At 41.5% G+C, this 27293-nt stretch overlaps 1 protein-coding gene across 4 annotated transcripts in view; it reads left to right on the forward strand.

The window, feature by feature from the left end:
* The window catches only part of KRAS (KRAS proto-oncogene, GTPase), a 325522-nt gene that overhangs the window by 129434 nt on the left and 168795 nt on the right, over window positions 1–27293 (forward strand). For all 4 annotated transcript variants that reach the window (XM_029600139.1, XM_029600136.1, XM_029600138.1 and 1 more), the window contains exon 4: window positions 7224–7383. In XM_029600139.1, coding sequence (XP_029455999.1) covers window positions 7224–7383 — 160 coding nt within the window. The remainder of the gene's footprint in view (window positions 1–7223; window positions 7384–27293) is intronic.

The raw sequence follows: 27293 nt of genomic DNA on the forward strand, positions 1-27293 counted from the left end.
ATTACCACCCGCAGCCTCGGATTGGCTTGGCTCTTAGGCTTTCTGTCCATACAGTGCGCCCTTTCAAGAAGACCTGCCCCTGCCCCCGCTAACGCCGTAACATTCGCAACTAACCAGGTCTCCAAAGTGCGCACGAGGTCAGGCTCTGCAATCGCCTCTGAAAAACCAATAAATCTGAGATTATTGCGCCGATTGCAATTTTCCATGTTGTCAATTTTTTCATGCCTTGCAATTGCGGCTTTTTCCAGAGAAGCCACCTTCCTCTCCAGAGTTCCCATGTCATCTTCTATGAGGGCCACCTGGCCTTCAGCTCATTCTATTCTGTTATCAAGTTCACCGATGGCGGATCTGAACTCTGCCTTCTGCTTGGAAAACTGGTGAAGTCTCGCATCGAGCGCACTCACAACTGCCTGTGAAATGTTTTCCTCCAGCGAGTCCTCTGGAGATGGTGGGGTGGTATTAAGAGCAGTGGCCATCTTGGAATCCGTGCCTCTGACCTTATCTCTATCTTTCCGCACGATTCTAGATGCCATAAAGACTGGGATGGCACTTCAAATCAAGCAAAGTCATTCGCTTGTAAACCCAGGTATCAAGGGAATTGAGTGAGAGCTCTAGGAAAGCTAAGCAGGGTGAGTGAGTGGAGCTCGATCTACGCACAGCCTATCGGGCCCATCACATCACGTGATCTCAGACCTCAGAGGTTTAAACAAATATCTCAAAAGAAAAAGTCAAGATAAATTCTATAACTAGTGTCTTACTCCATCTAGAGATTGTAGATTAGCTGAAAACTGTAGATCTCAAAAGTGCTTACACTCACATACCAAATAACAAGTCTCACAGAAAATACTTATGGTTTGTTGTACTGGAAATATTGGATTCTCTGTAAGGTTCCCTCCCCGATTTGGTCTAGCAGCAACTCCAAGAGTTTTCACCAAATGCTTAGTAGTTGTAGCAGTCCACATAAAGTACAGTATACTATTTAGACAATTGGTTAATAATGAGGACGACATATCAGCAGTCAAAGTACAGCGTCAGTTTTGTCCTCCAAATGTTGCAGTATCTGGAATGTGTTGTAAATTTCCAGAAATATCAATTAATTCCGACTTATTTGGAATTCATAGGAGCCTTTCTAGATACAGAATTGGAAAAGCTTTTCTTCCTGTGGAAAGGGAAAAGGTCTTAAAAATGTTAGCTCACACTCTCTCTGCAAATCGCCAGTTGGTCACTGTCAGATTCTTCAGAAAGATTCTAGGGCACATTGCAACAATGATACATGTTATCCTATTTGTACATTTTATATATGAGGCAAGCTCAGTGGCATCTAAAAATGTGGTTGAATCAGCATCTGCTATTGCACAAAGTGGAAATATCACCAGAACTCTAATTCAGTAATTGTAGTGGTGAGCAAAGCCATCAAATTCTCTTTATGGTCTAGCATTTCATTCCCAACAAATACTCCTCTCCTCAAGGTTGGAGAGACCATTTCAGTGTGCTTTGTTCTTAGGGTCCCTGTCAGAAGCACATGTCCATATCAGTCTCTTGGAACTTAAATAAATAAATAAATAAATAAATAAATAAATAAAGCTATTTTCAGAGCTCTTCAGGTGTTCAAGCCGTGGCTAAGACAATAGAATTTAGGTACAATCAAGAAGCAATGTTCTATATAAACAAGCAAGAAGAAGCAAGTTCCTTGAAACTTTGCAACAAGGCACTGAAAATATGGAACTGGGCAATATCTAGAAACATATCTTTAACAGCAGTATACCTTCTGGGCAAACACATGTTAGCAGACTAGTTAAGTTGTTTAAAATTAGGGAACTCCTTACATAGACCTCTTTGAATCTTTGTACAACCACAGGCTACCACTCTACTGCTTCAAGAGGCCAATCTGTTCTCCATCCCATGGAGCAGAAAATTGATTATGCATTCTCTTAGATTCCTCTCATTACAAAGATGCTGGTCAAGTTGAGAAAAGACAGGGAAAAGATGATTCTTGTAATCCTGTTTTGGCACATAATTTTTTTTTTGTTCTCATAATTAGAAAGATTGACTGTGGCTCCTCCATTCTACTTCATAATATTTCCAGATTTCTTGACACAATTCAATTTACTGCTTCAAACCTACCTTTGATCTTTAGTACTCACAGCTTGGGTACTGAGAGTTAAGTAGTGCAGGCTTTTACTTTTTTCTGCAAAAGTAAGGCAAGTAATTCAAGCAGCTAAAAAAAACTACCAGAAGATCATATAACTTCAAATGGAAAAGATATTCCCTTTGGAAGTGGTTTCTGAATGAAGAGCCCCTTTCATGTTTTATTGCCTTACTCCTTGTGTGCTTTCTCCATCTCTCAAATACGGGATTGAAATCAGTGAGTATAACTCAGTGCATTAGCAGCATAGTCATTATTTACAGGATCTCCCTATATCGCAACATGCCATGGTAGCAAAATGTATCAAAGGTCTATATTTCTTTAAGAACACCAATCAAAGTTCCATCAGTGTAGACTCTCTGTTAATGAAATTCCCTTTCAAATCTTTGGCATCAAGTGAATTTTAAATTCCTAGCTTGGAAGTTACTATTTCTTATAGTTATGTCAACTCATAGAATTAAGTGAACTTTAAACTTTAGTAGTCTCTACTCCCTTCTTGCAGATTTTCCCCTTCCAAAAGTTCATCAATTCCACTTGAATCGATTAATTAAGTTTCCAGTTTTTTTTTCTAAGGCCTTACTCCTCTTCAGCAGAGAAGTTTCTGCATACTCTAGATCAAGGGTTCCCAACCTTTTTGAGTGCAGGTACCCCTTTTCAATATCTAAAAGTTTTAGAGGCCCCCATCCTTTCCCCATCAAGCTTCCTCTTTCCCAATTCATCCTCACCAATCCCTCCACCCCAATTCCTCCCACCAGTCTCCCCCATAGGGTATCCCTTTAAGTATTTCATGGCTGGTGGCACTCAGGTACTTTAAAACCTGCAGACTTTACATATAGAGATTTCAAAATCATCTCTGGTGAAAGTGTGTCCTTTCCTTTCCCTTCCTTGACCCCTGGCAGTCATCCATCCCCACCTCCTTGTGATCCCTGGTGGTAATTTCTCTTTCCTGCCCTTCCCCCATTACCTCATTCAAAATACCTTCCTTCTTCCCATATCCCACTGTGGTCCCCTTCATTGGTTCTCTCCCATTGTGGCCCCTTTCTGAATGCCTTTTCTCCTGCCCTGCTTCCCCCTATCCTTGATCCCTTCCTGAGTCCCTTTCCTCTTGTCGTGTCCCCCCTGCATCTTCTTCCCGGTCCTTTCCTGCCTAGCCTCCCCACTTAAACTCTTCTTGAATGCTTTCTCTTCTGTGCGACCACTGACGGCTCCTTCCTTCTGCCACCCCCAGTTCTCTCCCTCCTGCATGTTTTCTATATCCTCCTCCTGAGTGCCTTCCCTCCTGCCTTGCTACCCCCGTTCCAGAGCACCTTCACAAGTGCTCTGCCGTCTCTCTCCATGGCTTCTTCCTCTCCTTGGTCCCTTCTCTGTCCTTTTAAGTGTTTGTTTTACTGCCTCACTCCCACCCCATGTGCTGATTTCCAAATGATCACTTTCTCCTGCTTTCCTTCTCTTCCCCCCCCATAGCCATACTAATCACTCTGTATAGCTTTTGTCCCTTAGTATCAGCCCAGGAAAGCAGTCAAATCATATAAAGTAGCACCTACAAACACTCCTCAGGGTTATAACCCTGCTTGCCTCCTCCTCCAGCCATGTGAAGCAGTAGCTAATTTGGATGCTGGAGGCATTGTGCTTCCCTCTCCTCTTCTTCATATGACTTCAAGCTCTTTGTGATGGGGATCAAGTAGATTCTTCCCGTTTCCCTTCTCTGCTGGTTCAGGCTCCTCATTGCTCTTCCCAGCTTCTTTGCCATGATAATTTGGGTTCCTTGTAGGAAGAATCGGTCTCATTCTTCTCCCCACCTCCTCTCTGAATGGGTTTGTTCTCCTTGAGGCTGTGATCTTCCTCTCCTCTTGGCATGGGCAGCATGGTATTAGGCAATGATGAAATCAGCCAGCAGAAGCCTTAGGGGTAGATTTTCAAACAAGGCGCGTTGGCGTACTTTTGTTGGCGCTCCAGGCGCAAACAAAAGTACGCGGGATTTTAGTAGATACGTGCGGAGCCGCGCGTATCCACTAAAATCCTGGATCGGCGCGCGCAAGGCTATGAATTCTGTATAGCCGGCGCACGCCAAGCCGCGCTGCCTACCCCCGTTCCCTCCAAGGCCGCTCCGAAATCGGAGCGGCCTTGGAGGGAATCTTCTAACGCCCTCCCCTCATCTTCCCCTCCCTTCCTCTATCTAACCCACCCGCCTGGCCCTGTCTACACCCCCCCTTACCTTTCTCCGGGGATTTACGCCTCCCGGAGGGAGAAGTAAATCCCCGCGCGCCAGCGGGCCTCCTGCGCACCGGGTCGCGACCTGGGGGCGGGTACGGAGGGCGCGGCCACGCCCCCGGACCGCCCCGGGCCGTAGCCACGCCCCCGTACCCGCCCCCAAAACGCTGCCGACACGCCCCCGAAACGCCGCAACGACCGGGCCCGCCTCCCGACACGCCCCCGACACGCCCCCCTCGGAGAACCCCGGGACTTACGCGAGTCCCGGGGCTCTGCGTGCGCCGGTAGGCCTATGTAAAATAGGCTCACCGGCGCGCAGGGCCCTGCTCGCCTAAATCCGCCCGGTTTTGGGCAGATTTAGGCGAGCAGGGCTCTGAAAATCCGCCCCTTAGAGCATAGCTCCTTAGAGGAGATGTCTGCTTGCACTTTTTCTCAGCAGGTGCTCTTTGATTGTCTTCCTTCCAGTGGACCGACCCCCTGTGATGGTCTCGCAGACCTCAGGTTGGGAACCACTGCTCTGGATTGCAGAAGAACTCACGTTTTATATTTGAATAGAATAAAACCATCAGAAAATATTTGCAGCTGTTTTTTTCACATGACAGCAATAGAACAGAAGATCCAGTCAAAAACACAAACTTTTAGATTGGCCTTCCCACTGTGTTACTCTGTTTAAAAAAATGCAGGAATTCATCTTATGCATAAAATAAAGGCTTATTAAGATAGAGCAACTGCAACCTCTATGATACATTTGTCTTCAGCGTCCATCCAAGATAATTGCAAAGCAGCCATCTGGTCATCCATTCAGATTTTTATGTAGCATTACTGTTTGTAACAAGACTCTTGTAAGACAGTAGCTTCAGCCAAGCTGTTTTACAGAATTTATTTAAATAGTTGTTTCAACTCCCACTATCCCTTTGACAAGGTTGCTCGATGTTTAGATCACATTTAAATAAGATTTTTAAGATTGAGCAAGACCCAGCTTGGGAATCCCAACTTGTGTGGCTTGTTTTTGCTTATCTATGGAGAAGGCAATGTTGCTTACCTGTAGCAGGAGCTCTCTGTGGACAGTAGAATAAAACAGCCAAGCAATGCCTTCACCTTCTCCATTTAGTTGACACTAGCTTTTGATCTTTTTGAGTTATAGAGACCACATATCCTACTCTATGCTGATGGATGACATCACCTTTTTGTTGTGTTGTCCATGGAGAACACCTGTTACAGGTAAGAAACTTTGATTTCTCATCCTACTTAAATGGGGATAACTTGTGCCAGGTGTCTGTGATCACTAACATTAAGTGTTGGTGCTTGTGTTATCATTAAAGTGACTTTTTTCTCTCAAATCTCATCATTTTAGAGTATCTTTACAAAATAATGCACTATATTCAGTTAATATTTAAGCCATTTCTGCTAAAACACATCTGTAGTCCTTAAATATAAAAATTGAATTTGCCGAGCTTATCCCTAAACTACATTAAACATGTCCTAATTTACTTTGCCCTTTTGTTGGTAATATATATCCATTCTTGCAAAAGGCAGGTAACCTACCATGGGACTCCAGCTGCCCTGATATGCCAGCATATCACAGTTTGAACCATATGAGGCTCTGTGTGGTTCAAATGACAGCTGGAACAGCTGTAGGTGGTTATAAGGTGGATGGAGGCCATCATACAGGTTAGGGCAATGTTTTGAGCAGTTATAAATAAAATCCATTAAATTCAGTAAATTTGATATTAATTCAAACCATTTTCACAGGAACAGTTCTATAAAACATCTTTAGAATTTGGTTTTTAATTCACTAGCCAGTGGTTGAATATTGAAGGTGGCAAAAAGGGCCCATTTTGTAATTGAAGTGTAATGTAGAGAATTCTGGACAGATGAATTGTAAACCTGAATTGTACTTCTAAGACAATAGAATGCATTCTCACTGCATTGTTTTCCTTAGCATCATCTCTGAAATCTCTGCTAAAGAAGCTTTGAATAAGTTGGGACAGGCATGCATTTTTTTTTAAATTGGGATACAATTTTATAAGCTGTAGCAAAGTATTTGCAAATATACAGGCCGATACAGAACGGTGTGCTCGGCCAATTCTAGCCATGATACTCTGCTGGCTGGGATTGCTAACTGGCCTTTGTCAAAATAGTATATCCTTACTAGAAAACCTCAACCAAGTTTGTGAGGCCCTCTATTTTGAGGAATTAAGGAGAATGCTATTAGTACAAAATGTTTTTAGAGGGCTAGAAATATATATATTTTGTTTTGAGGATAATTAAGTAGAGGCATCACAAAAATGTGAAACTTTATTTTGTATGCAGATACCGGGAACTTTATTCTATACTGTAATTATATACATTGTTATAAAACAAATATCTGCATGTCTGGTGAATGGAATATGGATGTGTTCGAACTCTAGTATATAACTCAGTATATAACTGATATATAAGAAAATTGAGCTGTTACAGGTAAGCAATTCTGTTTTACACAAATCGTTAAAGATCAGCATTTGAAATCAGATTAACACTCTGCTTTGTTAAGTTACAGTATGCTTTCAGAGACCAGGATTTGGTCTAACTGAATTTACTTAATTAGCCTTTAGGTACTTTTTGTAGTGTGCACAAATGAGTTTGTATTGGTCAGTACCAACACATAAATTGATTATTTCTTTTTATTTCTAAAATATATATGTGAAAATATACAAAGTGCCTTAATTGTTCCTAGTTTAGGGACATTGGATTCTATATGGCATTAAGATTATATTAGGGCCACTGTTAGATTAGTTTATATAATCTAAAAAATTACATTTTACATTATTTGCTCGCATTAAACCTTTGGAATAAGCCTTCTTTTTCCTTCCTGTATTTTTAATAGAGAACAAATAAAGAGAGTTAAAGATTCTGAAGATGTCCCTATGGTCTTAGTAGGAAACAAATGTGATTTGCCATCCAGAACAGTAGATACCAAACAAGCTCAAGACTTGGCAAGAAGTTATGGAATTCCTTTTATTGAAACATCAGCAAAGACTAGACAAGTAAGTAAGGAAAAAATGCAAGGTAACACGTTTAGAGTTTGGGGGAGGTGACGAAATTTACCACATTTTTAAGGAGTGCATAGAATATGAATTAATTTGTGGAATTGATAAATTATCATAACTGAATAAAAGGATGGTTTATAATGTTTATGGAGGCCAGTTTTGTGTCCCTCCCCCCCCCCTGCCACCACACTTGACTATGATTCACAAAATCTGTTAGAAAATAAAAGAACTTTAGGTAGTCCTCAGATTGTTCTCCTATATTTTTCCACATATAGGCAAAATACTGAAGAGCATACTTGTGACCATGAGAGAATGGTGTGTGACTATCAATCCTCCCCTCAAAAAAAACAAACCAAAAAACAGTACAGAAGAGTATTAGCATTTAAGCTACCAGACATGTAATTTATGGTTGATTGCAGAAAACGGAAGGCCCCTTTCCATTATATTGCAAAACACAATTCTTACATAGTATCTTGTCTAAAGAGATACCAAAAGCTGTAATTAGCTAATTGTAAAGTATTTTAACAATCTAGATCCCATAATCATGATCTGTCTACTCAACTATCTCCCTCTGAGTACATTGCAGACTATTCACAAAGCAGAAGTAGAGTAATTTTGGTATGTCCAGTCTCAATGGCCCTCTGCAGAAATGACTGGCAGAATGTATCCAAAAAGTGATCTGATTTACCATGTGATCTGTACCTTCAGTGTAGTTAATTAAAATGTAAGCTATTAACCAAGCAGTTGTTAACCTATTAGAGGGAAATTTTCAAAAGATTTGCCCATGTAAATTTACCAATGTAAATTTCCTGGGTAAATAATTGCCCTACCCCCAGAAACTAAAATGAGCAGGGTTATAGAAAGAAAATGAAATGAAACCCTGTGTGTTAAAATCCCAAGATTACAACAGGTGCAAAGGCTGTGGGTATTTTTGTGCTGGCCCTGAAATTCCAAAGGAAAACTTCCTGGAGAGGCTCTCTTTGAAAATTAGCATTCAGGTCTGTGGGTACTTGCAATCTGCCCATGGGGTTTCAAAATTGCTGCCTTAGTTTATCATCATCATATAAAAAGGTTAAATGGTAATGGTTTAAAATGGAAAAATTAAAACCTGAACATGGACTTCATGTTATTGGGGAAAATAAAATGAGGTAGTTTCCATTTTCAACATTTCTGAAGACCTTCAGGCGAAAAAGGGGAAATTTTGAAGAAAAATGACTTGCTCACATACATTAAACTATATAACACAAAACTACAACAATTCTAAACAATCCAGAAATCACAAAGTAAATGTTTTCAATGTTTAAAGCAATAAAAAAAAATTTCTGTGAAAGAATGTGAGTTTGAAGACTTCTGAAATAGAAGTGGATAAGTATTTATCCTTAAGTCTTTACTCTTCATTTGTGATGAAATGTGTGTATGTTTAATTACTAATATGGTATTTAAGGATTTCATCAGTACGTTAGAATTTTTATATTAAATGTCTACTATGATTATTTCAAATCATAATATATCTACTTGATTTCTGAATTTGATACCTGTTTGTACAAGATTTACTTGTCTTAAATCATCTTTTTCACTTCTGTTAAACTATATCTTTCTTTGTATAAAAATCAGTCGGTGGTGATTTTGATTGCTTCTGGCTTGCTTTGGGGTATGATTTGTACATTCTCCTGGGAGACTTTAAAGAGCTATTCCAAGTATCAATACAGATTCTAAAATGCAATGTCTAAGCCAAATAAACTATAAACTATATGAATACTAGGGTAGGATCAATCAAGTTGATAATCTGTCTTTGAAGAATAGTGTTATGTTTTCATCAAAGAGAAAAAGGTTTAATAGATATTTTTTCATTTTATCCTTCAATCCAACACATTTCCATAAGGGTTTAGGACATGACATATGCTTTTTGCTCTGAAAATATCTTTCAAAATTAGATATCGTGCCTAGGGTGGCACAAGTGTTAACTGTACAGCAAAAATACTGCTAAAAAATAGGGTAAGAGCTGCTATAGCATAAACTACAGTTTATCAAAATCCTGCAAAAGGTTTGTGTATCCCATATATGGAGACTAGATTAGTCCAGTCTTCTTTTTCTTCTCAAGCATGTGCATTCTGTTTAGGAGCGAGGTAAATCCTTAGCCTTTCAGCACAAATAAATATTCTGTATTTTATAAGCAAAGATTTCAGCAATAAATCATACCTTATTGTGTTTGAAAAAATTTAAGGAGAATTGCAAACAAGAGGCTATTACTTTTCGGAACTGATTTTTCAGGGATCCTTTTCTGTGTATTTTATCCTTTGGCATTCTGTACTGCCATGTTGGGACATCTGGTCTCAGGGCTCTTGATTTGAAAGCTTAGGGGCAGATTTTAAAAAAGTACGCGCGACCGGCGCAAACAAAAGTATGCCGAATTTTAAAAGATACGTGCATAGCCGCGCGTATCTTTTAAAATCCAGGGTCAGCGCACGCAAGGCTGCGCAAAATCGGCAGCCTGTGTGCGCTGAGCTGCGCAGCCTGCCTCCGTTCCCTCCAAGGCCGCTCTGAAATTGGAGCGGCCTTGGAGGGCGCGCACAAAGCCCCGGGACTTACGCGCGTCCCGGGGCTTTGTGCGCGCCGGCGCAGGGCTTTTAAAATCTACCCCTTAGTGTTGCAGGGGAAATCTGGCATTCTTTTTGGAGCTTACATACCGATAAACCTGATCTGTAAGGCTTTCCTTCAGTGTTAACTAGCATTTTCCATACAAGTGCAATTTCTAGTCAAATATGAAATTGGAAATATCAGTTTCACAAAGTATTAATTGTATAAGATTTTATAAATAAATAAAAGCAAAGACCGAATTGTTATGGATTAGTCAAAATATATCTTCAGATGATATGCCACCATTCCTAATTAAGGAGAAGACCTTTCCACTTCAGTCAAAGATTTTTTGAATTGTTATTATGGACACCAAAATATCCTTTAAGCCACAAGTAAAACAAATTTTAATCTACCTTCTTTTAAGTTATGGTAGGTAAGGTGGCTGAGGTTTTTGCTTGGTCATAACAATTTTCAGACAGCGATTGGTCTTGTCTACTATAGACTTAAGAACATAAGACATTGCCATGCTGGGTCAGACCAAGGGTCCATCAAACCCAGCATCCTGTTTCCAACGGAAGCCAAACCAGGTCACAAGAACCTGGCAATTACCCAACACTAAGAAGATCCCATGCTACTGATGCAATTAATAGCAGTGGCTATTCCCTAAGTAAACTTGATTAATAGCCGTTAATGGACTTCTCCTCCAAGAACTTATCCAAACCTTTTTTGAACCTAGCTACACTAACTGCACTAACCACATCCTCTGGCATAAAATTCCAGAGCTTTATTGTGCATTGAGTGAAAAAGAAGTTTCTCCGATTTGTCTTAAATGTGCTACTTGCTAAATTCATGAAATGCCCCCTAGTCCTTCTATTATTCGAAAGTGTAAATAACCGAGTCACATCTACTCGTTCAAGACCTTTCATGATCTTAAAGCCCTCTATCATGTCCCCCCTCAGCTGTCTCTTCTCCAAGCTGAACAGCCCTAACTTCTTCAGCCTTTTCTCACAGGGGAGCTGTTCCATCCCCTTTATCATTTTGGTTGCCCTTCTGTGTACCTTCTCCATCGCAACTATATCTTTTTTGGGATGCGGCGGCCAGATTTGTACACAGTATTCAAGGTGCGGTCTCACCATGGAGCAATATAGAGGCATTATGACATTTTGCGTTTTATTAACCATTCCCTTCCTAATAATTCCTAACATTCTGTTTGCTTTTTTGACTGCTGCAGCACACTGAGCCGACGATTTTAAAGTATTATCCACTATGATGCCTAGATATTTTTCCTAATATGGAACCTAACATTGTGTAACTAAGCAAGGGTTATTTTTCCCTATATGCAACACCTTGCACTTGTCCACATTAAATTTCATCTGCCATTTGGATGCCCAATCTTCCAGTCTTGCAAGGTCCTCCTTTAATGTATCACAGTCCGCTTGTGATTTAACTACTCTAAATAATTTTGTATCATCCGCAAATTTGATAACCTCACTTGTCGTATTCCTTTCCAGATCATATATATATATAGAAAAGCACTATACTGCAGTTTATTTAAGACTTTCAAAAAAAATATATGTGGGTATTACAGATAGTTGAAAATACTCCTGCAAGGCTGATTTCTGGTTTGGGTAAAAGGGAGCATATTTACCCCCATTTTGATGAGGTTGCATTGGTTAACTGTTGCTATTAGAGCAAAGATTAAATGCCTTATGTTTAAGCTTCTTTGAGATTCCGGACTAATTTGTCATCTATTAAATTCTTATGTTCTAGCCGAAGCCTTAAGATCTAAGGATCAACAGGAGCAAGTCATTGCATCAGTAAAATAATTGTCAACTAAATTGTATTAAATTGAGTTTTCTCATTTGCTGGACTAAAGCTCTGGAACAATTTTTCAACTTAGATTAGAAACAGATCTGGTGAGGTTCCATATGGGGCTTAAGGAAGCTTATTTGGGAGCTAATGGCTAAGGATTCTTAGAGTGATGATGTCGCAAGGTAAGGACATTAAAATGCTTGGGGTAAGAACATAAGAACATGCCATACTGTGTCAGACCAAAGGTCCATGAAGCCCAGCATCCTGTTTCCAACAGTGGCCAATCCAGGCCATAAGAACCTGGCAAATACCCCAAAACTAAGTCTATTCCATGTTACTGTTGCTAGTATTAGCAGTGGCTATTTTCTAAGTCAACTTAATAGCAGGTAATGGACTTCTCCTCCAAGAACTTATCCAATCCTTTTTTACACAGCTATACTAACTGCACTAACCATATCCTCTGGCAAAAAATTCTAGAGTTTAATTGTGCATTCAGTGAAAAAGAACATTCTCTGATTAGTTTTAAATGTGCCACATGCTAACTTCATGGAGTGCCCCCTAGTCTTTCTATTATCTGAAAGAGTAAATAACCAATTCGCCCTTCTCTGTACCTTCTCCATCGCAACTATATTTTTTTTGAGATGCGGCGACCAGAATTGTTCACAGTATTCGAGGTGTGGTCTCACCATGGAGCGATACAGAAGCATTATGACATTTTCCGTTTTATTCACCTTTCTAATAGGATTTGAGAGATATGTCTTTGTGGGGGTGGTGATATGTACTGGAAGGGGAGGTGTTGTTGGAAGTAAGCTGTGTTAGGAGGTTAGTGACTTTATTTCAGAAGAAGAGGGCCAATTCTTCTGCTTTTGATTGAGCTTGGTTGAGTGGAATGTCTGGAGGGTTGATTTGTGTTAAGTTAGATACGAATGCAAAGAGAGCGTTAGCGTCGAAGATGAGGTCATGAATCTTATGAGCATAGAAGTCCCTTTTTGCTTTTAAGGTGGAGCTCTTGTAGTAGTGAAGAGCGAGCTTGTAGGCAGAGAGGGTGATGGGGGATGGTGCTTTACGCCATTTACTCTCTTTCTGTCGTAAATAAACAGTATCTATAATATTTCATTACGTATAATAGGGATAAAATATAAAAATGTATTAAATTGTCACATAATCAAAAATCAAAGAAGCAGAACACCTCTCTATTATAATCAAAACTGACAAAGAGAGGGAAAAGGATCAAAGTCCAATAAATAAAAATCTCAAACCCACTCAATGGCAAATGACAATATCATAAAAAATGTTTGCTTTGAAATTTACATCTGCAGCCTCTCGCCTCGCAATGGGCCGCAAGCTTCAAACAGCTTGTAAAGCAGAATGTAATATCTTTAATCATTTATTGTCATATTGCTCATCTCAATTCTAAACTTTATTCAAACAAATTACTTACCACTAATCTAACTTCATTCAAAACACCCTAAAAAAGGTATAACCATATGAAAAATTTATACTTCTCACTTTCCACTATTAATTTGAAAATTTAACCATAAGTCTTGTAAAGAGGAATACTTAGCCAATTCATCGTGAAGTGTAAGTCAAATTGTTCCCGACATGAATCACGTTTCGATTGTAAAAAACAATCTTCCTCAGGGGATTATTTCACAATGTTTGTTACTTGAAACGGCCAATATTCTTCAGTATCCTTAAAAACAAACAAAAACCCATTAAAAGTGCACCTACCCTTAACCATACAAGCCCCGCACAATCCCCCCTTTTTATCTATCCAAAAATGGTTCACACAAACCTTAATCGACAGTGTCGAAATAATATATCCATTTCTGCTCCCTTTTAAGTCATATACGAGTTGTCAAACTAAAGGAGTGGGCACCACAGGCCATAAATCACTCCTTTTAATCTAGACTCCCCTTTGTAGCAGGATCTTTGCTGTTAGACACACAGACTATATTGCACTCCTTTAGTTTCACAACTCATATACGAGTTGTCAAACTAAAGGAGTGATTTATGGCCTGTGGTGCCCATGTCCTTTATTGTACATTGGCAAAACTAAACGGGCTTTAAAAACTCGTATAATTGAACATAAAAGTGCTCTTGTGCGACAACGATTAGAAGCGCCGGTGGTACAACATTGTCTGCAACATGATCATTCTTTTGATACACTACGGTTTGCAGTTATTGAACAGTTGACACCTAGTAACAGAGGAGGAGATTTTGATAATTACCTTTTACGTAGGGAGCAGAAATGGATATATTATTTCGACACTGTCGCTCCTAAGGGCTTGAATTGAGAAATTGATTGGTTTGTTTTTTGAGCGAACAGCTGGAGGTAGAGCGTGGTTATGCTGTCTGTTTACATAAGTAAAACAAGATAATGAATTGGATCATCTGTGGTAGTATGGGACTTGTAGTCTTTTAGTACCTTGTAGATACAATTTCCGGTGACGTAAGCAACGGAAGCAAGATTTAAAAGTAGTTGGGTCGGGAGATGATTAGAGACGCCTTTGCGCCATTTTTGAAAGTGTTCGGTGAGACATTGTTTGTCCGGGTAAGTTTTTACTTTTGCTAGAGTCGATTAAGGTTTGTGTGAACCATTTTTGGATAGATAAAAAGGGGGGATTGTGCGGGGCTTGTATGGTTAAGGGTAGGTGCACTTTTAATGGGTTTTTGTTTGTTTTTAAGGATACTGAAGAATATTGGCCGTTTCAAGTAACAAACATTGTGAAATAATCCCCTGAGGAAGATTGTTTTTTACAATCGAAACGTGATTCATGTCGGGAACAATTTGACTTACACTTCACGATGAATTGGCTAAGTATTCCTCTTTACAAGACTTATGGTTAAATTTTCAAATTAATAGTGGAAAGTGAGAAGTATAAATTTTTCATATGGATATACCTTTTTTAGGGTGTTTTGAATGAAGTTAGATTAGTGGTAAGTAATTTGTTTGAATAAAGTTTAGAATTGAGATGAGCAATATGACAATAAATGATTAAAGATATTACATTCTGCTTTACAAGCTGATTGAAGCTTGTGGCCCATTGCGAGGCGAGAGGCTGCAGATGTAAATTTCAAAGCAAAAGTTTTTTATGATATTGTCATTTGCCATTGAGTGGGTTTGAGATTTTTATATATTGGACTTTGATCCTTTTCTCTCTTTGTCAGTTTTGATTAAATTGTCACATGACAGGCATTTCGATCTGATTCAGGACCAGAAGAATTTTCTTTTAATCTAGACTCCCCTTTGTAGCAGGATCTTTGCTGTTAGACACACAGACTATATTGCACATCTGCCTTCACCACTGAGAAAGCCTCCCCCCATCCTGAGAAATAACAAACCATCATTAATGCATATTTATTTTTTACATAAAAGTAATTCGATGAAAATTTGGATTTGTAAAAAGGAGCCTAGGGAGGGTGCTTTAAATGTACAGGTGTGATGACCAAACCTTTGCATTGCATGCATTGAGGACATCGCGTAGTTTTAGTGGCCAAAGCCCTGATGTATGCGTAATACAAAATTGGGAGGCCATTACCTCATCATTCGGACCAAACCACAATTTATTCTGTCCCTGAATTTTTACTGTGGCCCTTCCTTTAGCCCATAGTTTACAATAATCTTTCGAGAATAAAGTTTTCATTTTGTTAAGTAGTATCCAGCATCCTCCACAGTGAGGGTGGTTAGAGCCGCATGCTTATCTGCCAAGTTATTTCCCCTGGCCACATTTAACTATCGCCAGTTCAGAAGGCAGCTGAATTGCTTCCAGCAAATCTTTAACAAAGGATCCATTTTTAATCATCTCCCTATTAGCTGTTAAGAATCCACTCATTCTCCATAATACCTCATAATCATGGACCATCCCAAAGGCATAACAAGAATCTGTGTAAACAGGCATAAGTCTTTTCCTCTAAAACAAGCCCTAGTAGGGGCTACTAATTCTGCCGTTTGTGCTGATCGAGCATGAGTGAGAAGTCAAGCTTCCATCACTTCCCACTGCGTACATACAGCGTTTCCAGCCTTCAGTGAACCTGTATTATCATGGAGAGCGGAGCCATCTACAAAATAAACTGCATCAGCGTTAGAAAGGAGGACATCTTTTAAGCCTTCCCTGGGCTGAAGTTCATATTCCATCACCATTGCACAATCATGGTCAGGGGTTTTCTAAGTCTATTTATTTCTGGCAATAAAGTAGCAAGGGTGAGAGTAGAACAATGGTGAAAGATAATATTCCCTGACTGTAAGAAAAGTTCATATTTTGTCATGCTTTCTAAGGTAATTACCAGGGTTCTTGCATTGTTTAAAACTGTGAATGAAGCCTGTGGCATGCAGAGATGCAAAGGGTGATACAGGATTAATGACTGCCTTGTGCTTTATCTCTGTCTTGCAGTACTTGGTAAGGAGGTTTAGCCAAGGATGTAAAATCAGGAAGCCACATTCTACAAAAATTTAGATTGTAAGCCCTCTGGGGATAGAGAAATACCTACAGTACCTGAATGTAAACCGATGTGATATCCCGATTGAGATCGAATGTCGGTATATAAAAAAAATACCCAGAACTGCTTGTAACTTCTTTTAATGTTGTAGGGTCTTGTACCTTTAAAACAGCTTCAATTCACTCCGTGGACATGCATTTCTTCCCCTTAGACAGAGAAAGACCTAAATATTTCACTTATAATTGATACATTTGAAGTTTACCCTTAAATTCCTTAAGACCTAATAAATGCAGGAAATACAGCTCTACTTCAGTATCGCCTAGGCAAAACTGGGTGAGAGAATACAAGAAGATCATTAATATACTGAAGTATCTTAACTCCAGGGGATAACTGTCAGTTGAAGTAGAATACGTGAAACTATAAATACTATGTCATGGTTAATTCTGACTCCTTAAATTTAATACTGGCCAGGATTTATTTTTGTGTGATTAACTCTAATTACATACACTTAGAAAACCAGGAGTGTGATACATCTGGTATCATTAGGATATGACATTTTTAATTGATAAATACTTTAGCATTGAATATATATATATATATATATATATATATATATATATAATTAATATTACCATACCATAACTTACTCCATCAGTTACACTGACTCGCACCCTGAAAAAAAAACTTACAGTAGTAACCCCCTGTTCAGATAGATAAAACTTTCTAAAAAGAGCTCATTCAATTATGTATTTATTCCCTGTACTGACAAGATACAGATTTCAATTCCTGTAAATGAAATTAACCATTCTTGCTAAATCAAGGTTATTTTTAATATCTCTTAATTCCTCACCAGTCTGTCTTTAAATTGAAAGATCAATTCATTAAATGGAGTTTTCTCCTCTGTCTTCACCTGAGAAATCTTTCCTGCATCATCCCCTCCTCACCCCCTTTCTCTCTGCTGCTAACTGCCTTGTCCTTTCAAATTCTAAACTTTAACACTAGTAATTGCTTCTTCAGCAATCAAATTGTCAATATCCCCAATAGAGGAGCCCTCCATGTTCCCCAAACAGTTCCTGACATTTGCCACCGTTCTCTGGAAAAGACAGTTAACTATCTCTGAAATCAAATCAGAATTTGTCCTAATGCTATAAGTTCCCTTAAATCTGCAGTCTCTATTTGGTTTAGTAATTGTGCTGGAATATTAAACTGTTCATAATTAGTCCAGCCAGACATGCTATCAAAAGCCTGGCCACCGGGAGTAGTGCTAGACTTAAGCATGATCCCAGCATTAACAACAAAAAGGGGACACATTCTTTTTCTTCTTGTCACATTCTGAATATGTTTAATAACTCTAGAAAACAAATTAATTCCCTTAGGAATTTTTTAATTCTGAAACAAGGAAAAGCAATATATCCTTTTCTGTTAATAAATTAAATACTCATAGCCTTTCTAAATCTAATTGTTATATGAAAATAGCTTCAGATGAGCACATTTTGCACAAACATGTCTCTCAGTTCTATAGTGCAGAGCAGGAATGCAGATATCCAAAATAAAGGTAAATAGTAAAACTGCTTTCTTACTGCAGAAGCAACTCTAGAATTTCTAATGGATGAAAAATATTTCACTTTATTCTTCAACCACTAGCTTATTTACTGGCACAACACTTTCCTAATTGATATGTAAGCAGTTCTCTAAAATACCCTGCATCATAATAGACACCGTTTCCCTGTATGCAGGAGCTGTAACTAATGTGGAGATTGTACAGGAACCAACTAACAGGAAAAAAAATTCTTAATTGTTACAGCTTTTCAACAGTACCTTCAGCTGGAAATTTCCCCCTTAGTAGCCTGATGTTCCTTGCTGGGTAAATCTCCCATGCTTGACAACAGACAGCCCCTTTCGTATCACACTCTGTGCATTCAAGATCTCCCAAGCAGGAAGGAATGGGAGCAGGGGTTCCCTTCTCATTATTATTATTATTTTTTAAATGTTTTATTTATGCATTTTCAATTACATCTTAAGACAATACACTTGATTTGAAATTCTGTGGCAAAAAAAGGAAAATAAGTTCACAAAATGTAATATACAATACAAGAGGTAAATCACCACTCCCAAGTCCACAATTAAGGGGATATCAAGGTCAAAACTTTCAGAAATAGTAAACTTGTTACTAATTTAAGGTAAAACTGACTAAGTAAAGGACTTATATAATGGGTGGTCTTTCATTCTGCCCTTGACGGTTATCAAACAATGGAGTAGATACTATTTTACTCGTCAAAAAGGTAGACAATTGGTAGGATTGAAAAAAGACATGAGGCATTCTGAAATTTCACTATGCATTTACAGGGAAACTTAAGTATGAAAAAGGCACCCAGTTCCAGAACCTTTGGTTTCAAAAGCAAGAATTGTTTTCTTCTTTTTTGGGCTTGTTTTGAAAAATCTGGAAATACAGAGACCTTCATATTCAGGAAAAGCTCCAGCCTATGGCGGAAAAACATTCTTAGGACCGAGTCCTTATCCGACTCCAATAAAAAGGAAACTACTAATGTGGCAGGTTTTACCAGATCTTTGTGTAGTTTCCAGCAAGGCTGTTGCATCCAGCAGAGAGCTGATAATAGGAGATAATTCCACAAATTCATGCATTTCTCCAGAACCCTTCTTTATAAAAGAGGGAATATAATATATACGTGAAATAGGTGGTACCGCTTTCTCTGGTATCTTTAAACATTCAATTAGTTATCCCAGGACAAGCAGGATGCTAGTCCTCACATATGGGTGACATCAGTAATGGAGCCCTATACGGAAAAACTTCTATCAAAGTTTCTATGAAACTTTTGACTGGCACCAGAGTGCCTACTGAGCATGCCCAGCATGCCATGATATTCCCTGCCACAGGGAATATCATGCCACAGGGAATATCAGTCTTCTTTTTTCCGTGGAGCCGTTAGCCTCGCGGTTAATCTGGAGTCCTGTGGTGATTTTTCACTACACGCAAAACTTTAGAAAAAAGTTAGGAAAAACTTTCCACCGCAAGGGTTCTCCCTTCCATACCATATCGGTAAGTTTTTCTCCTTTATTTTTGTCGGTTCCACACCGGTTTTTTGAGCCATAGCCGTTGACGGCTGTCCGGCTAAAATGGCCTCGGGTTTTAAAAAATGCCCGAATTGTGCGAGAAATATGTCCATAACGGACCCGCACCAGGAATGTGTGCTTTGCCTCGGCGAAAAACACGACGTCAGGTCCTGCAATTTATGCACCGAGATGACATCGAAAGGTCGTCGGCTCCAGATGGAGAAAATGGAGCATCTCTTTAAAATTCAACTGCTCCCAACAGCATCGACGTCAGCCCAGTCATCGCCTTCTGGATCGATACGGCAAGTAGTTCTGAAAAGACGACTTCCAAGTGAGGCCAGAGATGCTTCTACTCCCTCCCCATCGTCGAAGGCGTCCACCTCCGGCAGTGAAAAGCAAAAGGAAAAGCATCGGCATCAACGCCAGCATGCCATCGAACCGGTGCCTGCTGAGCCATTGACGGAGTCAGCCTCCTCCACTAAGAAAGCTCGGATGAGCGCGGAGTCTCCGAGGCCTACGGTACCAGGGCGATCCCCACCGATACCGGTGCAGGGCACCATACCTCCTCAGGGCTCTGAGGAGGTATCGGTATCGCCATCACCACCTCCCCCCATAGCTGCTCTGATACCATCAGCTATGCGGGCGGAACTTGATGGATATATCCGTCAAGCGGTTCGACAAACGCTCCTTGATGCGGTACCAGTCCAGCCATCGACACCGATGTCGCCATCGACACCAGCTCCAATGCCGTCGGATCCATCACCATCGATGCCAATACCTCCATCGATTCCGCCACCGATGCCTTCGGTACCGCGCCCGATGCCGGCATCGATTCCACCGATGACTCCATCGGTGCCACCCTCAGAGTTTTCTATTTTTCAACCTCTGATGCATAAACTGGACACGTTACTCGATGCCATATCGAAAAAAACACAAGACATCGAGGATGAACCTATTCCAGGACCCTCAGGAGTTCCTAGGCCTCATTAGCCACGATCTCCTTTACTTCCACCAATACCAAAAGTGACACCGTTGGTACCTACTAGGCCACAACCAGTGAGGTCCCCAAGAGATACAGGCACAGATACCGATACAGATTTCTCTTCAGAAGAGGACATGCTGTCTGAACCATCACCTCCTGAGAACTGTAGGAAGTCTCCTCTGGAAGACTTATCCTTTTCCAACTTTGTAAAGGAAATGGCGGAAACTATTCCTTTCCAGTTGCAGGTAGAGATGGATTCCAGGCAAAAAACACTGGAAGTTCTACAATTTGTAGACCCTCCAAAAGATATTTTGGTGGTGCCAGTGCATGAGGTACTACAAGAACTCATATACCGAATATGGGAACATCCTGGATCACTGGCATCGGTAAACAAAAGGTCAGATGCAACCTACTTAGTCCAACCAATTCCTGGATTCCAAAAGACCCAACTACCTCACCAATCTGTGGTAGTGGAGTCGGCCCAGAAAAAGGCAATAAGGTTAAAGACTCACTCCTCAACACCACCAGGAAAGGACAACAGATTCATGGATAATTTAGGACGTAAAGTTTTCCAGGGATCTATGTTGGTATCTTAGATTGCAGCTTATCAACTTTTTATGAACCAGTACCAACGAAATCTTTGGAAACAAGTCCAAGAGCTCGTTCACACACTTCCTGATCAATATCAGGAACCCTTTCATCAAGTGGTGCATAAAGGCCTAGAGGCAGGCAAACATGAGGTTAGGGCGACTTACGACAGTTTTGAAACTGCATCTCGTCTCTCGGCTTCAGGAATAACTGCTCATAGATGGGCCTGGCTTAAAGCGTCCGATCTGCGACCAGAGGTACAGGAGAGACTGGCCGACCTTCCTTGTTTGGGAGATAACCTGTTTGGAGACAAGGTTAAGGAAGCAGTTGCCACGATAAAAGACCTCACTGAGACACTCAAACAACTCTCATTACTGCCTCAAGAGTCACAACCCCTGGCCAGGAGACTTCCTAGAAGGGATATAAGGCGTCCTTACTACCGCCAATGATGCTACTATCCCCCAACCAGCCGAGCAAGACCATCGCGCCCAGCTCAGCGTCCCCAGTCTAGGCAAAGACCTGCCAGGCCTCAACCTCCTCCTTAGACTGCATCAACGTCGGGGTTTTGAAAGACAATCAGAGAGCAGCAGCCCATCCAACAATCCATTCCCACACCTGCCAGTAGGAGGTCGTATAGCCTTTTTCCATCACACCTGGACCTCCGTAACCACAGACCAATGGGTACTTTCCATTACAGCTCAAGGGTACCGATTGGATTTTCTCACTGTACCAAAAGAAACTCCACCAACCTCCTCTTGGACAGTGAACCACCATTCCAAAATCCTAAAAACAGAATTATCCACCCTTCTGAGAGCCAGGGCCATAGAACGGGTTCCCGGGCCTCAGCAGGGCAGAGGATTCTACTCCCGCTACTTCCTCATTCCAAAGAAAACCGGAGGCCTACGTCCTATCCTAGACCTCAGAAATCTCAACAAATTTCTCAAAAAAGAAAAATTCAGGATGGTATCGTTAGACACCATGCTACCTCTTCTTCAAAAAGGGGATTGGCTCTGCTCTCTGGATCTTCAAGACGCCTACGCTCACATTCCCATTTTCCCTCCTCATCGCCAGTACCTGTGATTTCTGGTCGAAGGACAACATTTTCAATACCGAGTGCTCCCATTCGGCCTAGCCTCAGCACCTTGAGTATTCACAAAGTGTCTGACAGTGGCGGTGGCACACCTCCACAAACAAAAGGTGCATGTATTCCCTTATGTAGACGATTGGCTCATCAGGAGTCAGACACAAGAAGGAGCTCTCACTTCCCTCAAGCTCACAGTCAACTTGCTTCACTCCTTGGGGTTTATCATCAATTACCAGAAATCCCATTTCACACCATCTCACCTACTACAATTCATCGGTGCAGATTTAAACACCATCATAGCAAAAGCTTTTCTTCCAAGAGACCATGCTCAAACACTCGCTCTCCTGGCACACTCTCTCCGAAATCAATCTCAAGTTACAGCTCATCAGTGCCTCACCCTACTCGGTCACAAGGCCTCCACAGTTCACGTCACTCCCATGGCCAGATTGACCATGCGACTACTGCAATGGACACTTAGAACACAGTGGATTCAAGCCATTCAACCATTGTCCACTCACGTTCAGATAACGCAGGAACTGCGTTCCTCCCTCCTCTGGTGGACATCAATGAACAATTTGCTCAAAGGTCTGCCTTTCCAGCATCCAATTCCGCAAGTGACATTAACTACAGATGCGTCCACTTTAGGTTGGGTAGCACACATTGGTCTTCTGAAGACCCAAGGGACGTGGACAAAAACCGAAGCCTCTTTTCAAATAAACTTCCTAGAGCTTCGAGCTATACGTTATGCGCTACATGCGTTCAAGGACTGCCTTTCATACAAGACTGTGCTGATTCAGACAGACAACACAGTAGCCATGTGGTACATCAACAAACAAGGGGGAACAGGTTCCTACCTCCTTTGCCAAGAAGCTGCACAGATTTGGGACTGGGCCCTAGCACACTCAGTTCTTCTACGGGCCACTTACCTAGCAGGCATCCGCAACATAATAGCCGATCGCCTCAGTCGTCAGTTCCAACCACACAAATGGTCCTTGGATCCAGTGACAGCAACCAAGATCTTTCAATGCTGGGGTCAACCAACAATAGATCTCTTTGCGTCCCATCTGAACTACAAAGTGAACAATTACTGCTCCCTGCTACGACAGGAGAACAGCCTACCAAAGGACGCCTTTGCTCACCATTGGAACTCAGGCCTGTTATATGCGTATCCACCGATACCGCTCATAACCAAAACTCATGATACTCATAGCCCCATACTGGCCTCGACAAGTATGGTTTCCTACACTGCTAGAACTCTAGGTCAGGAAATCCATTCGCCTGGGAGTAGCTCCCAATCTCATAACTCAGGATCAGGGTCGGTTGTGCCACCCCAACCTTCAATCCCTATCCCTAACAGCATGGATGTTGAAAGCTTGATCTTACAACCACTCAACCTTCCAACCTCTATATCTCAAGTGCTGATAGCTTCACGAAAACCTTCCACTAGAAAGAATTATTCCTACAAATGGAAATGGTTTACTTTGTGGTGCACTCAGAAATCTATAGATCCTTTCACTTGCCCCACTACCTCACTACTAGATTACCTATACCATCTTTCAGACTCTGGTCTTCAGACTTCATCTGTAAGAGTACATTTGAGTGCAATCTCAGCTTACCATAACAAGCTGGGACACGCACCTATCTCTACACAGCCTCTCGTTAGTAAATTTATGAAAGGTTTAACTCACCTTAAACCTCCAGTTCATCCCCCAAGCATACAATGGGACCTAAACGTAGTATTAGCCAGGCTCATGCGTTCCCCATTCGAACCCATAGACACCTGTGACCTTAAGTTTCTTACATGGAAAACTGTATTCCTCATAGCCATTACATCAGCTAGAAGAGTCAGTGAACTACAAGCACTTGTCACATACGAACCTTTTACAAAGTTCCTACATGACAGGTTGGTCCTCGGTACTCATCCCAAATTCCTTCCAAAAGTAGTCAAGGAATTCCACTTGAACCAATCTATAGTTTTACCAACATTCTTTCCAAGCTCTCACTCTCACCAGGGAGAAAGAGCCTTACATACCTTGGACTGTAAACGTGCGCTATCCTTCTACTTAAACCGCACTACAGTCCAAAGGAAATCCAGGCAACTCTTTGTATCTTATGATCCAAACAAACCAGGTAAAGCAGTGGGAAAACATACTTTGTCAAACTGGCTAGCAGATTGCATACAATTTTGTTATGAGAAAGCAGGCCTTACTCTTCAAGGGCGAGAAAAAGCTCATTCAGTCAGAGCAATGTCAACCTCAGTAGCACACCTTCGCTCTGTACCTATTCTGGATATTTGTAAAGCAGCAACATGGAGTTCTCTTCAACCTTTGCAGCTCACTATTGTTTAGACAAAGAAGGAAGACAAGATTCCGCCTATGGACAATCCGTCTTAAAGAACTTGTTTCCAGTGTAATCCCAACTCCTTCTACATCCAACCTGCTGTGATCTTCGGCTGATTCATTTCAACAACAATACTTCACTGTTGCTTCACTACAAAATGACACAGCCTCTAGCTTGCTAATCACCCGTATGTGAGGACTAGCATCCTGCTTGTCCTGGGATAAAGCAAAATTGCTTACCTTGTAATAGGTGTTATCCCAGGACAGCAGGATGTAGTCCTCACGAAACCCACCCGCCACCCCGCGGAGTTGGGTCCGATACGTTTTATTATTTTATTTTTGGCTAATGCTAATTGCTACAAAACAGACTGAAGGGAGACCCCTGTGGCAGGGAATATCGTGGCATGCTGGGCATGCTCAGTAGGCACTCTGGTGCCAGTCAAAAGTTTCATAGAAACTTTGATAGAAGTTTTTCCGTATAGGGCTCCATTACTGATGTCACCCATATGTGAGGACTACATCCTGCTGTCCTGGGATAACACCTATTACAAGGTAAGCAATTTTGCTATATCTCCTCCACATTTCTGTGGGAGTTGTTGGATCCCTGGAGAAATTAAAAAATCGTTAAGTTTTTCCCCCTGTATTGATTCTCTAGATTTTCTAGCCTATAGGTGAGCATTTCATTAAATTTTGTTGCAAATTAATCACTTTTCCTGTCTCAGCTTTATTAAATTCACAATTCTTCTTTATTTCTGCCACTTCAGTCTCCACACATTTAATGCGGGTATCCAATGTTGAAAAAGAATTTGAGGTAAATTTAAGTTGAGAAACCAGATTCAAATTTAAGACCTGAATAGAGTCCCATAAAGAGTCCAAAGTGATGGAAGTAGGCCTTATCAATTCAACAGACTGGCAAACGACCTGGAGGGACGTTAATTCCTCTCCTTGCTTGCTCACTCCATCGGCAGAAGAAGCCGTCTCTTTTCCTGCATTCAGATCCAGCGCTGTATGAAAAAAACGCCGAGTCTGGCAGCACAGTGGCGTCTCCATGATCTCTCTCGGCCAGCTCTCCCTCGGGCCAGCCCACAGCGTGTGCTTCAGCAGGGTTGGAGGGGGGCACCGCTCCTCCGGGGAAAGAGAGATTGACAGCTCAAGGAGCGAACCAACTTCCTCTGCTTGCCGGCTCTGCTCCAGCGAGCTCACTCCCGATGAAGTCCTTCGTGACGGACGTGGAAGTCCATAGGACCCAGAGTCTCCACCATCGGTAATTGTGCAGGTAAGCCCCAATCTCTGGTTCTTCTTTTTCTGCCAGAGTGGGGTATTTTCAAGGCAAAAAATGACCGGGCTCTGTTGGGCATCTCACGAGCGGGAGTCAGAGCAGCCATTAGTAGGGGTGCACTTCCCATAATTATCCCAGCCTATTTACCTAGGCTGTATTCCCAGGGATTTCACCTCCCTGTAATCCACTGGGTCCGGTATTTACCCAGGAGTCCAACTCCCTAAATTCCTTTCCTGGAGACCTGCTCCCTGAATTAATCTGCTGGCTATATCGGACCTTAATCTCACTTGTAATTCAGAGGGACACACTAGTCTCCATATAATAGTGCAAAAATAACAGGTCAATACAGTAAAGTGTGGCCGCGGTTACCCTGCTCCTAACCCGCTTTCTACTCACTTTTCGGCCGCGTTAGTCCAACCCGTGATACACTATCCCCTTTAACCTACTCTTACCGCCTCTTTAAATTACGGGTAACCCCTTCCGCTGCTTTTCGTGCCTTGCTTCGGGAGGAGGGGAGAGAGGACTGGCAATCCCGAGCGTAGGATTGCCCGTCCTCTCTCCCCTCTCTCTTGCTACTTTTTTTTTCTTTTCATTTTTTCGCTTTTTTTCCGCTTTCGTTGCTTGCTTCGGAAGGAGGGGAGAGAGGACTGGCAATCCCGAGCATAGGAGAACCGTCCACTTCTTGGTACCTGTCATTTCAAGTGTCAGCGGATACCAGCGTGTCCGTGAAGCGTTAGGCCAGCGCACCCAGGATACTGTATAGCGCTCTATACAGTAAGAACATAAGAAAATGCCATACTGGGTCAGACCAAGGGTCCATCAAGCCCAGCATCCTGCTTCCAACAGTGGCCAATCCAGGCCACAAGAATCTGGCAAGTACCCAAAAACTAAGTAAAATGGGTTGCGCAGGCCTAACGCTTCATGGACGCTTCTTAGACGCAGCTTGCATTTGCAAGCTATTTACATACAGTATCGAACAGTAGGTGAGCTGGACTGTGCGTGCGGCAACCGTGGGTGCGCCTGGCACTAACGCAGCTCTTCCTACCGCTCCTTACTGTATCGGCCTGTAAGTAAGCACATCTCCCTTGAAGGTCTCAGTGTTGGTGCAATACAAATGGCACCGCACAAAAGAACAAGGAGAAAAAGGATAAAAAGCCTTCAGGGATCCTGTGTCCTGTATTCTGTTCAAATCAAGAGAAGGGCTCTCGGGCTGTGCTGTCTGGCTTCAGGTCAGCTGGCATCCTCCCTTCTTCGATTCCTGGATCAATGCACTATCTGTAATATAAAAAGTTATACCAAGGACACAATAACAGAGACTATATGTTTCTCAGAATTAAGTTTTTATTCTTATGCACATAAGGAAGTCGGCACTTAAAGTTGCAGAGTCTGATTTAATTCTTTCTCTACGCTGATGATGTGCAAATCATCATACCCATTCAAGGCTCCCTATCTGACGCCCTTGAATCCTCGGGAAACCATCTCGCTGCCATCAACTCCTTACTTACCAACCTCCACCTTGCTCTAAACACTGCCAAAACTGAACTCCTCCTCATATCCCATCACCCCCCTACCAATCCCGCACTCACAATTGACTCTGCTATCAAGATTCCTCATGCACAGCCCTGCGCAAGGAACCTGGGGGTCCTAATCGACCAACAACTGAACTTCAAAAAACATATCAGTGCCATACTCAAAGAGGGTTTCTTCAAACTTAAAGTCTTAAAAAACCTGAAA

The sequence above is a fragment of the Rhinatrema bivittatum genome, chromosome 4 (assembly GCF_901001135.1).
Source record: "Rhinatrema bivittatum chromosome 4, aRhiBiv1.1, whole genome shotgun sequence".
In the NCBI taxonomy this organism is placed as follows: Eukaryota; Metazoa; Chordata; class Amphibia; order Gymnophiona; family Rhinatrematidae; genus Rhinatrema; species Rhinatrema bivittatum.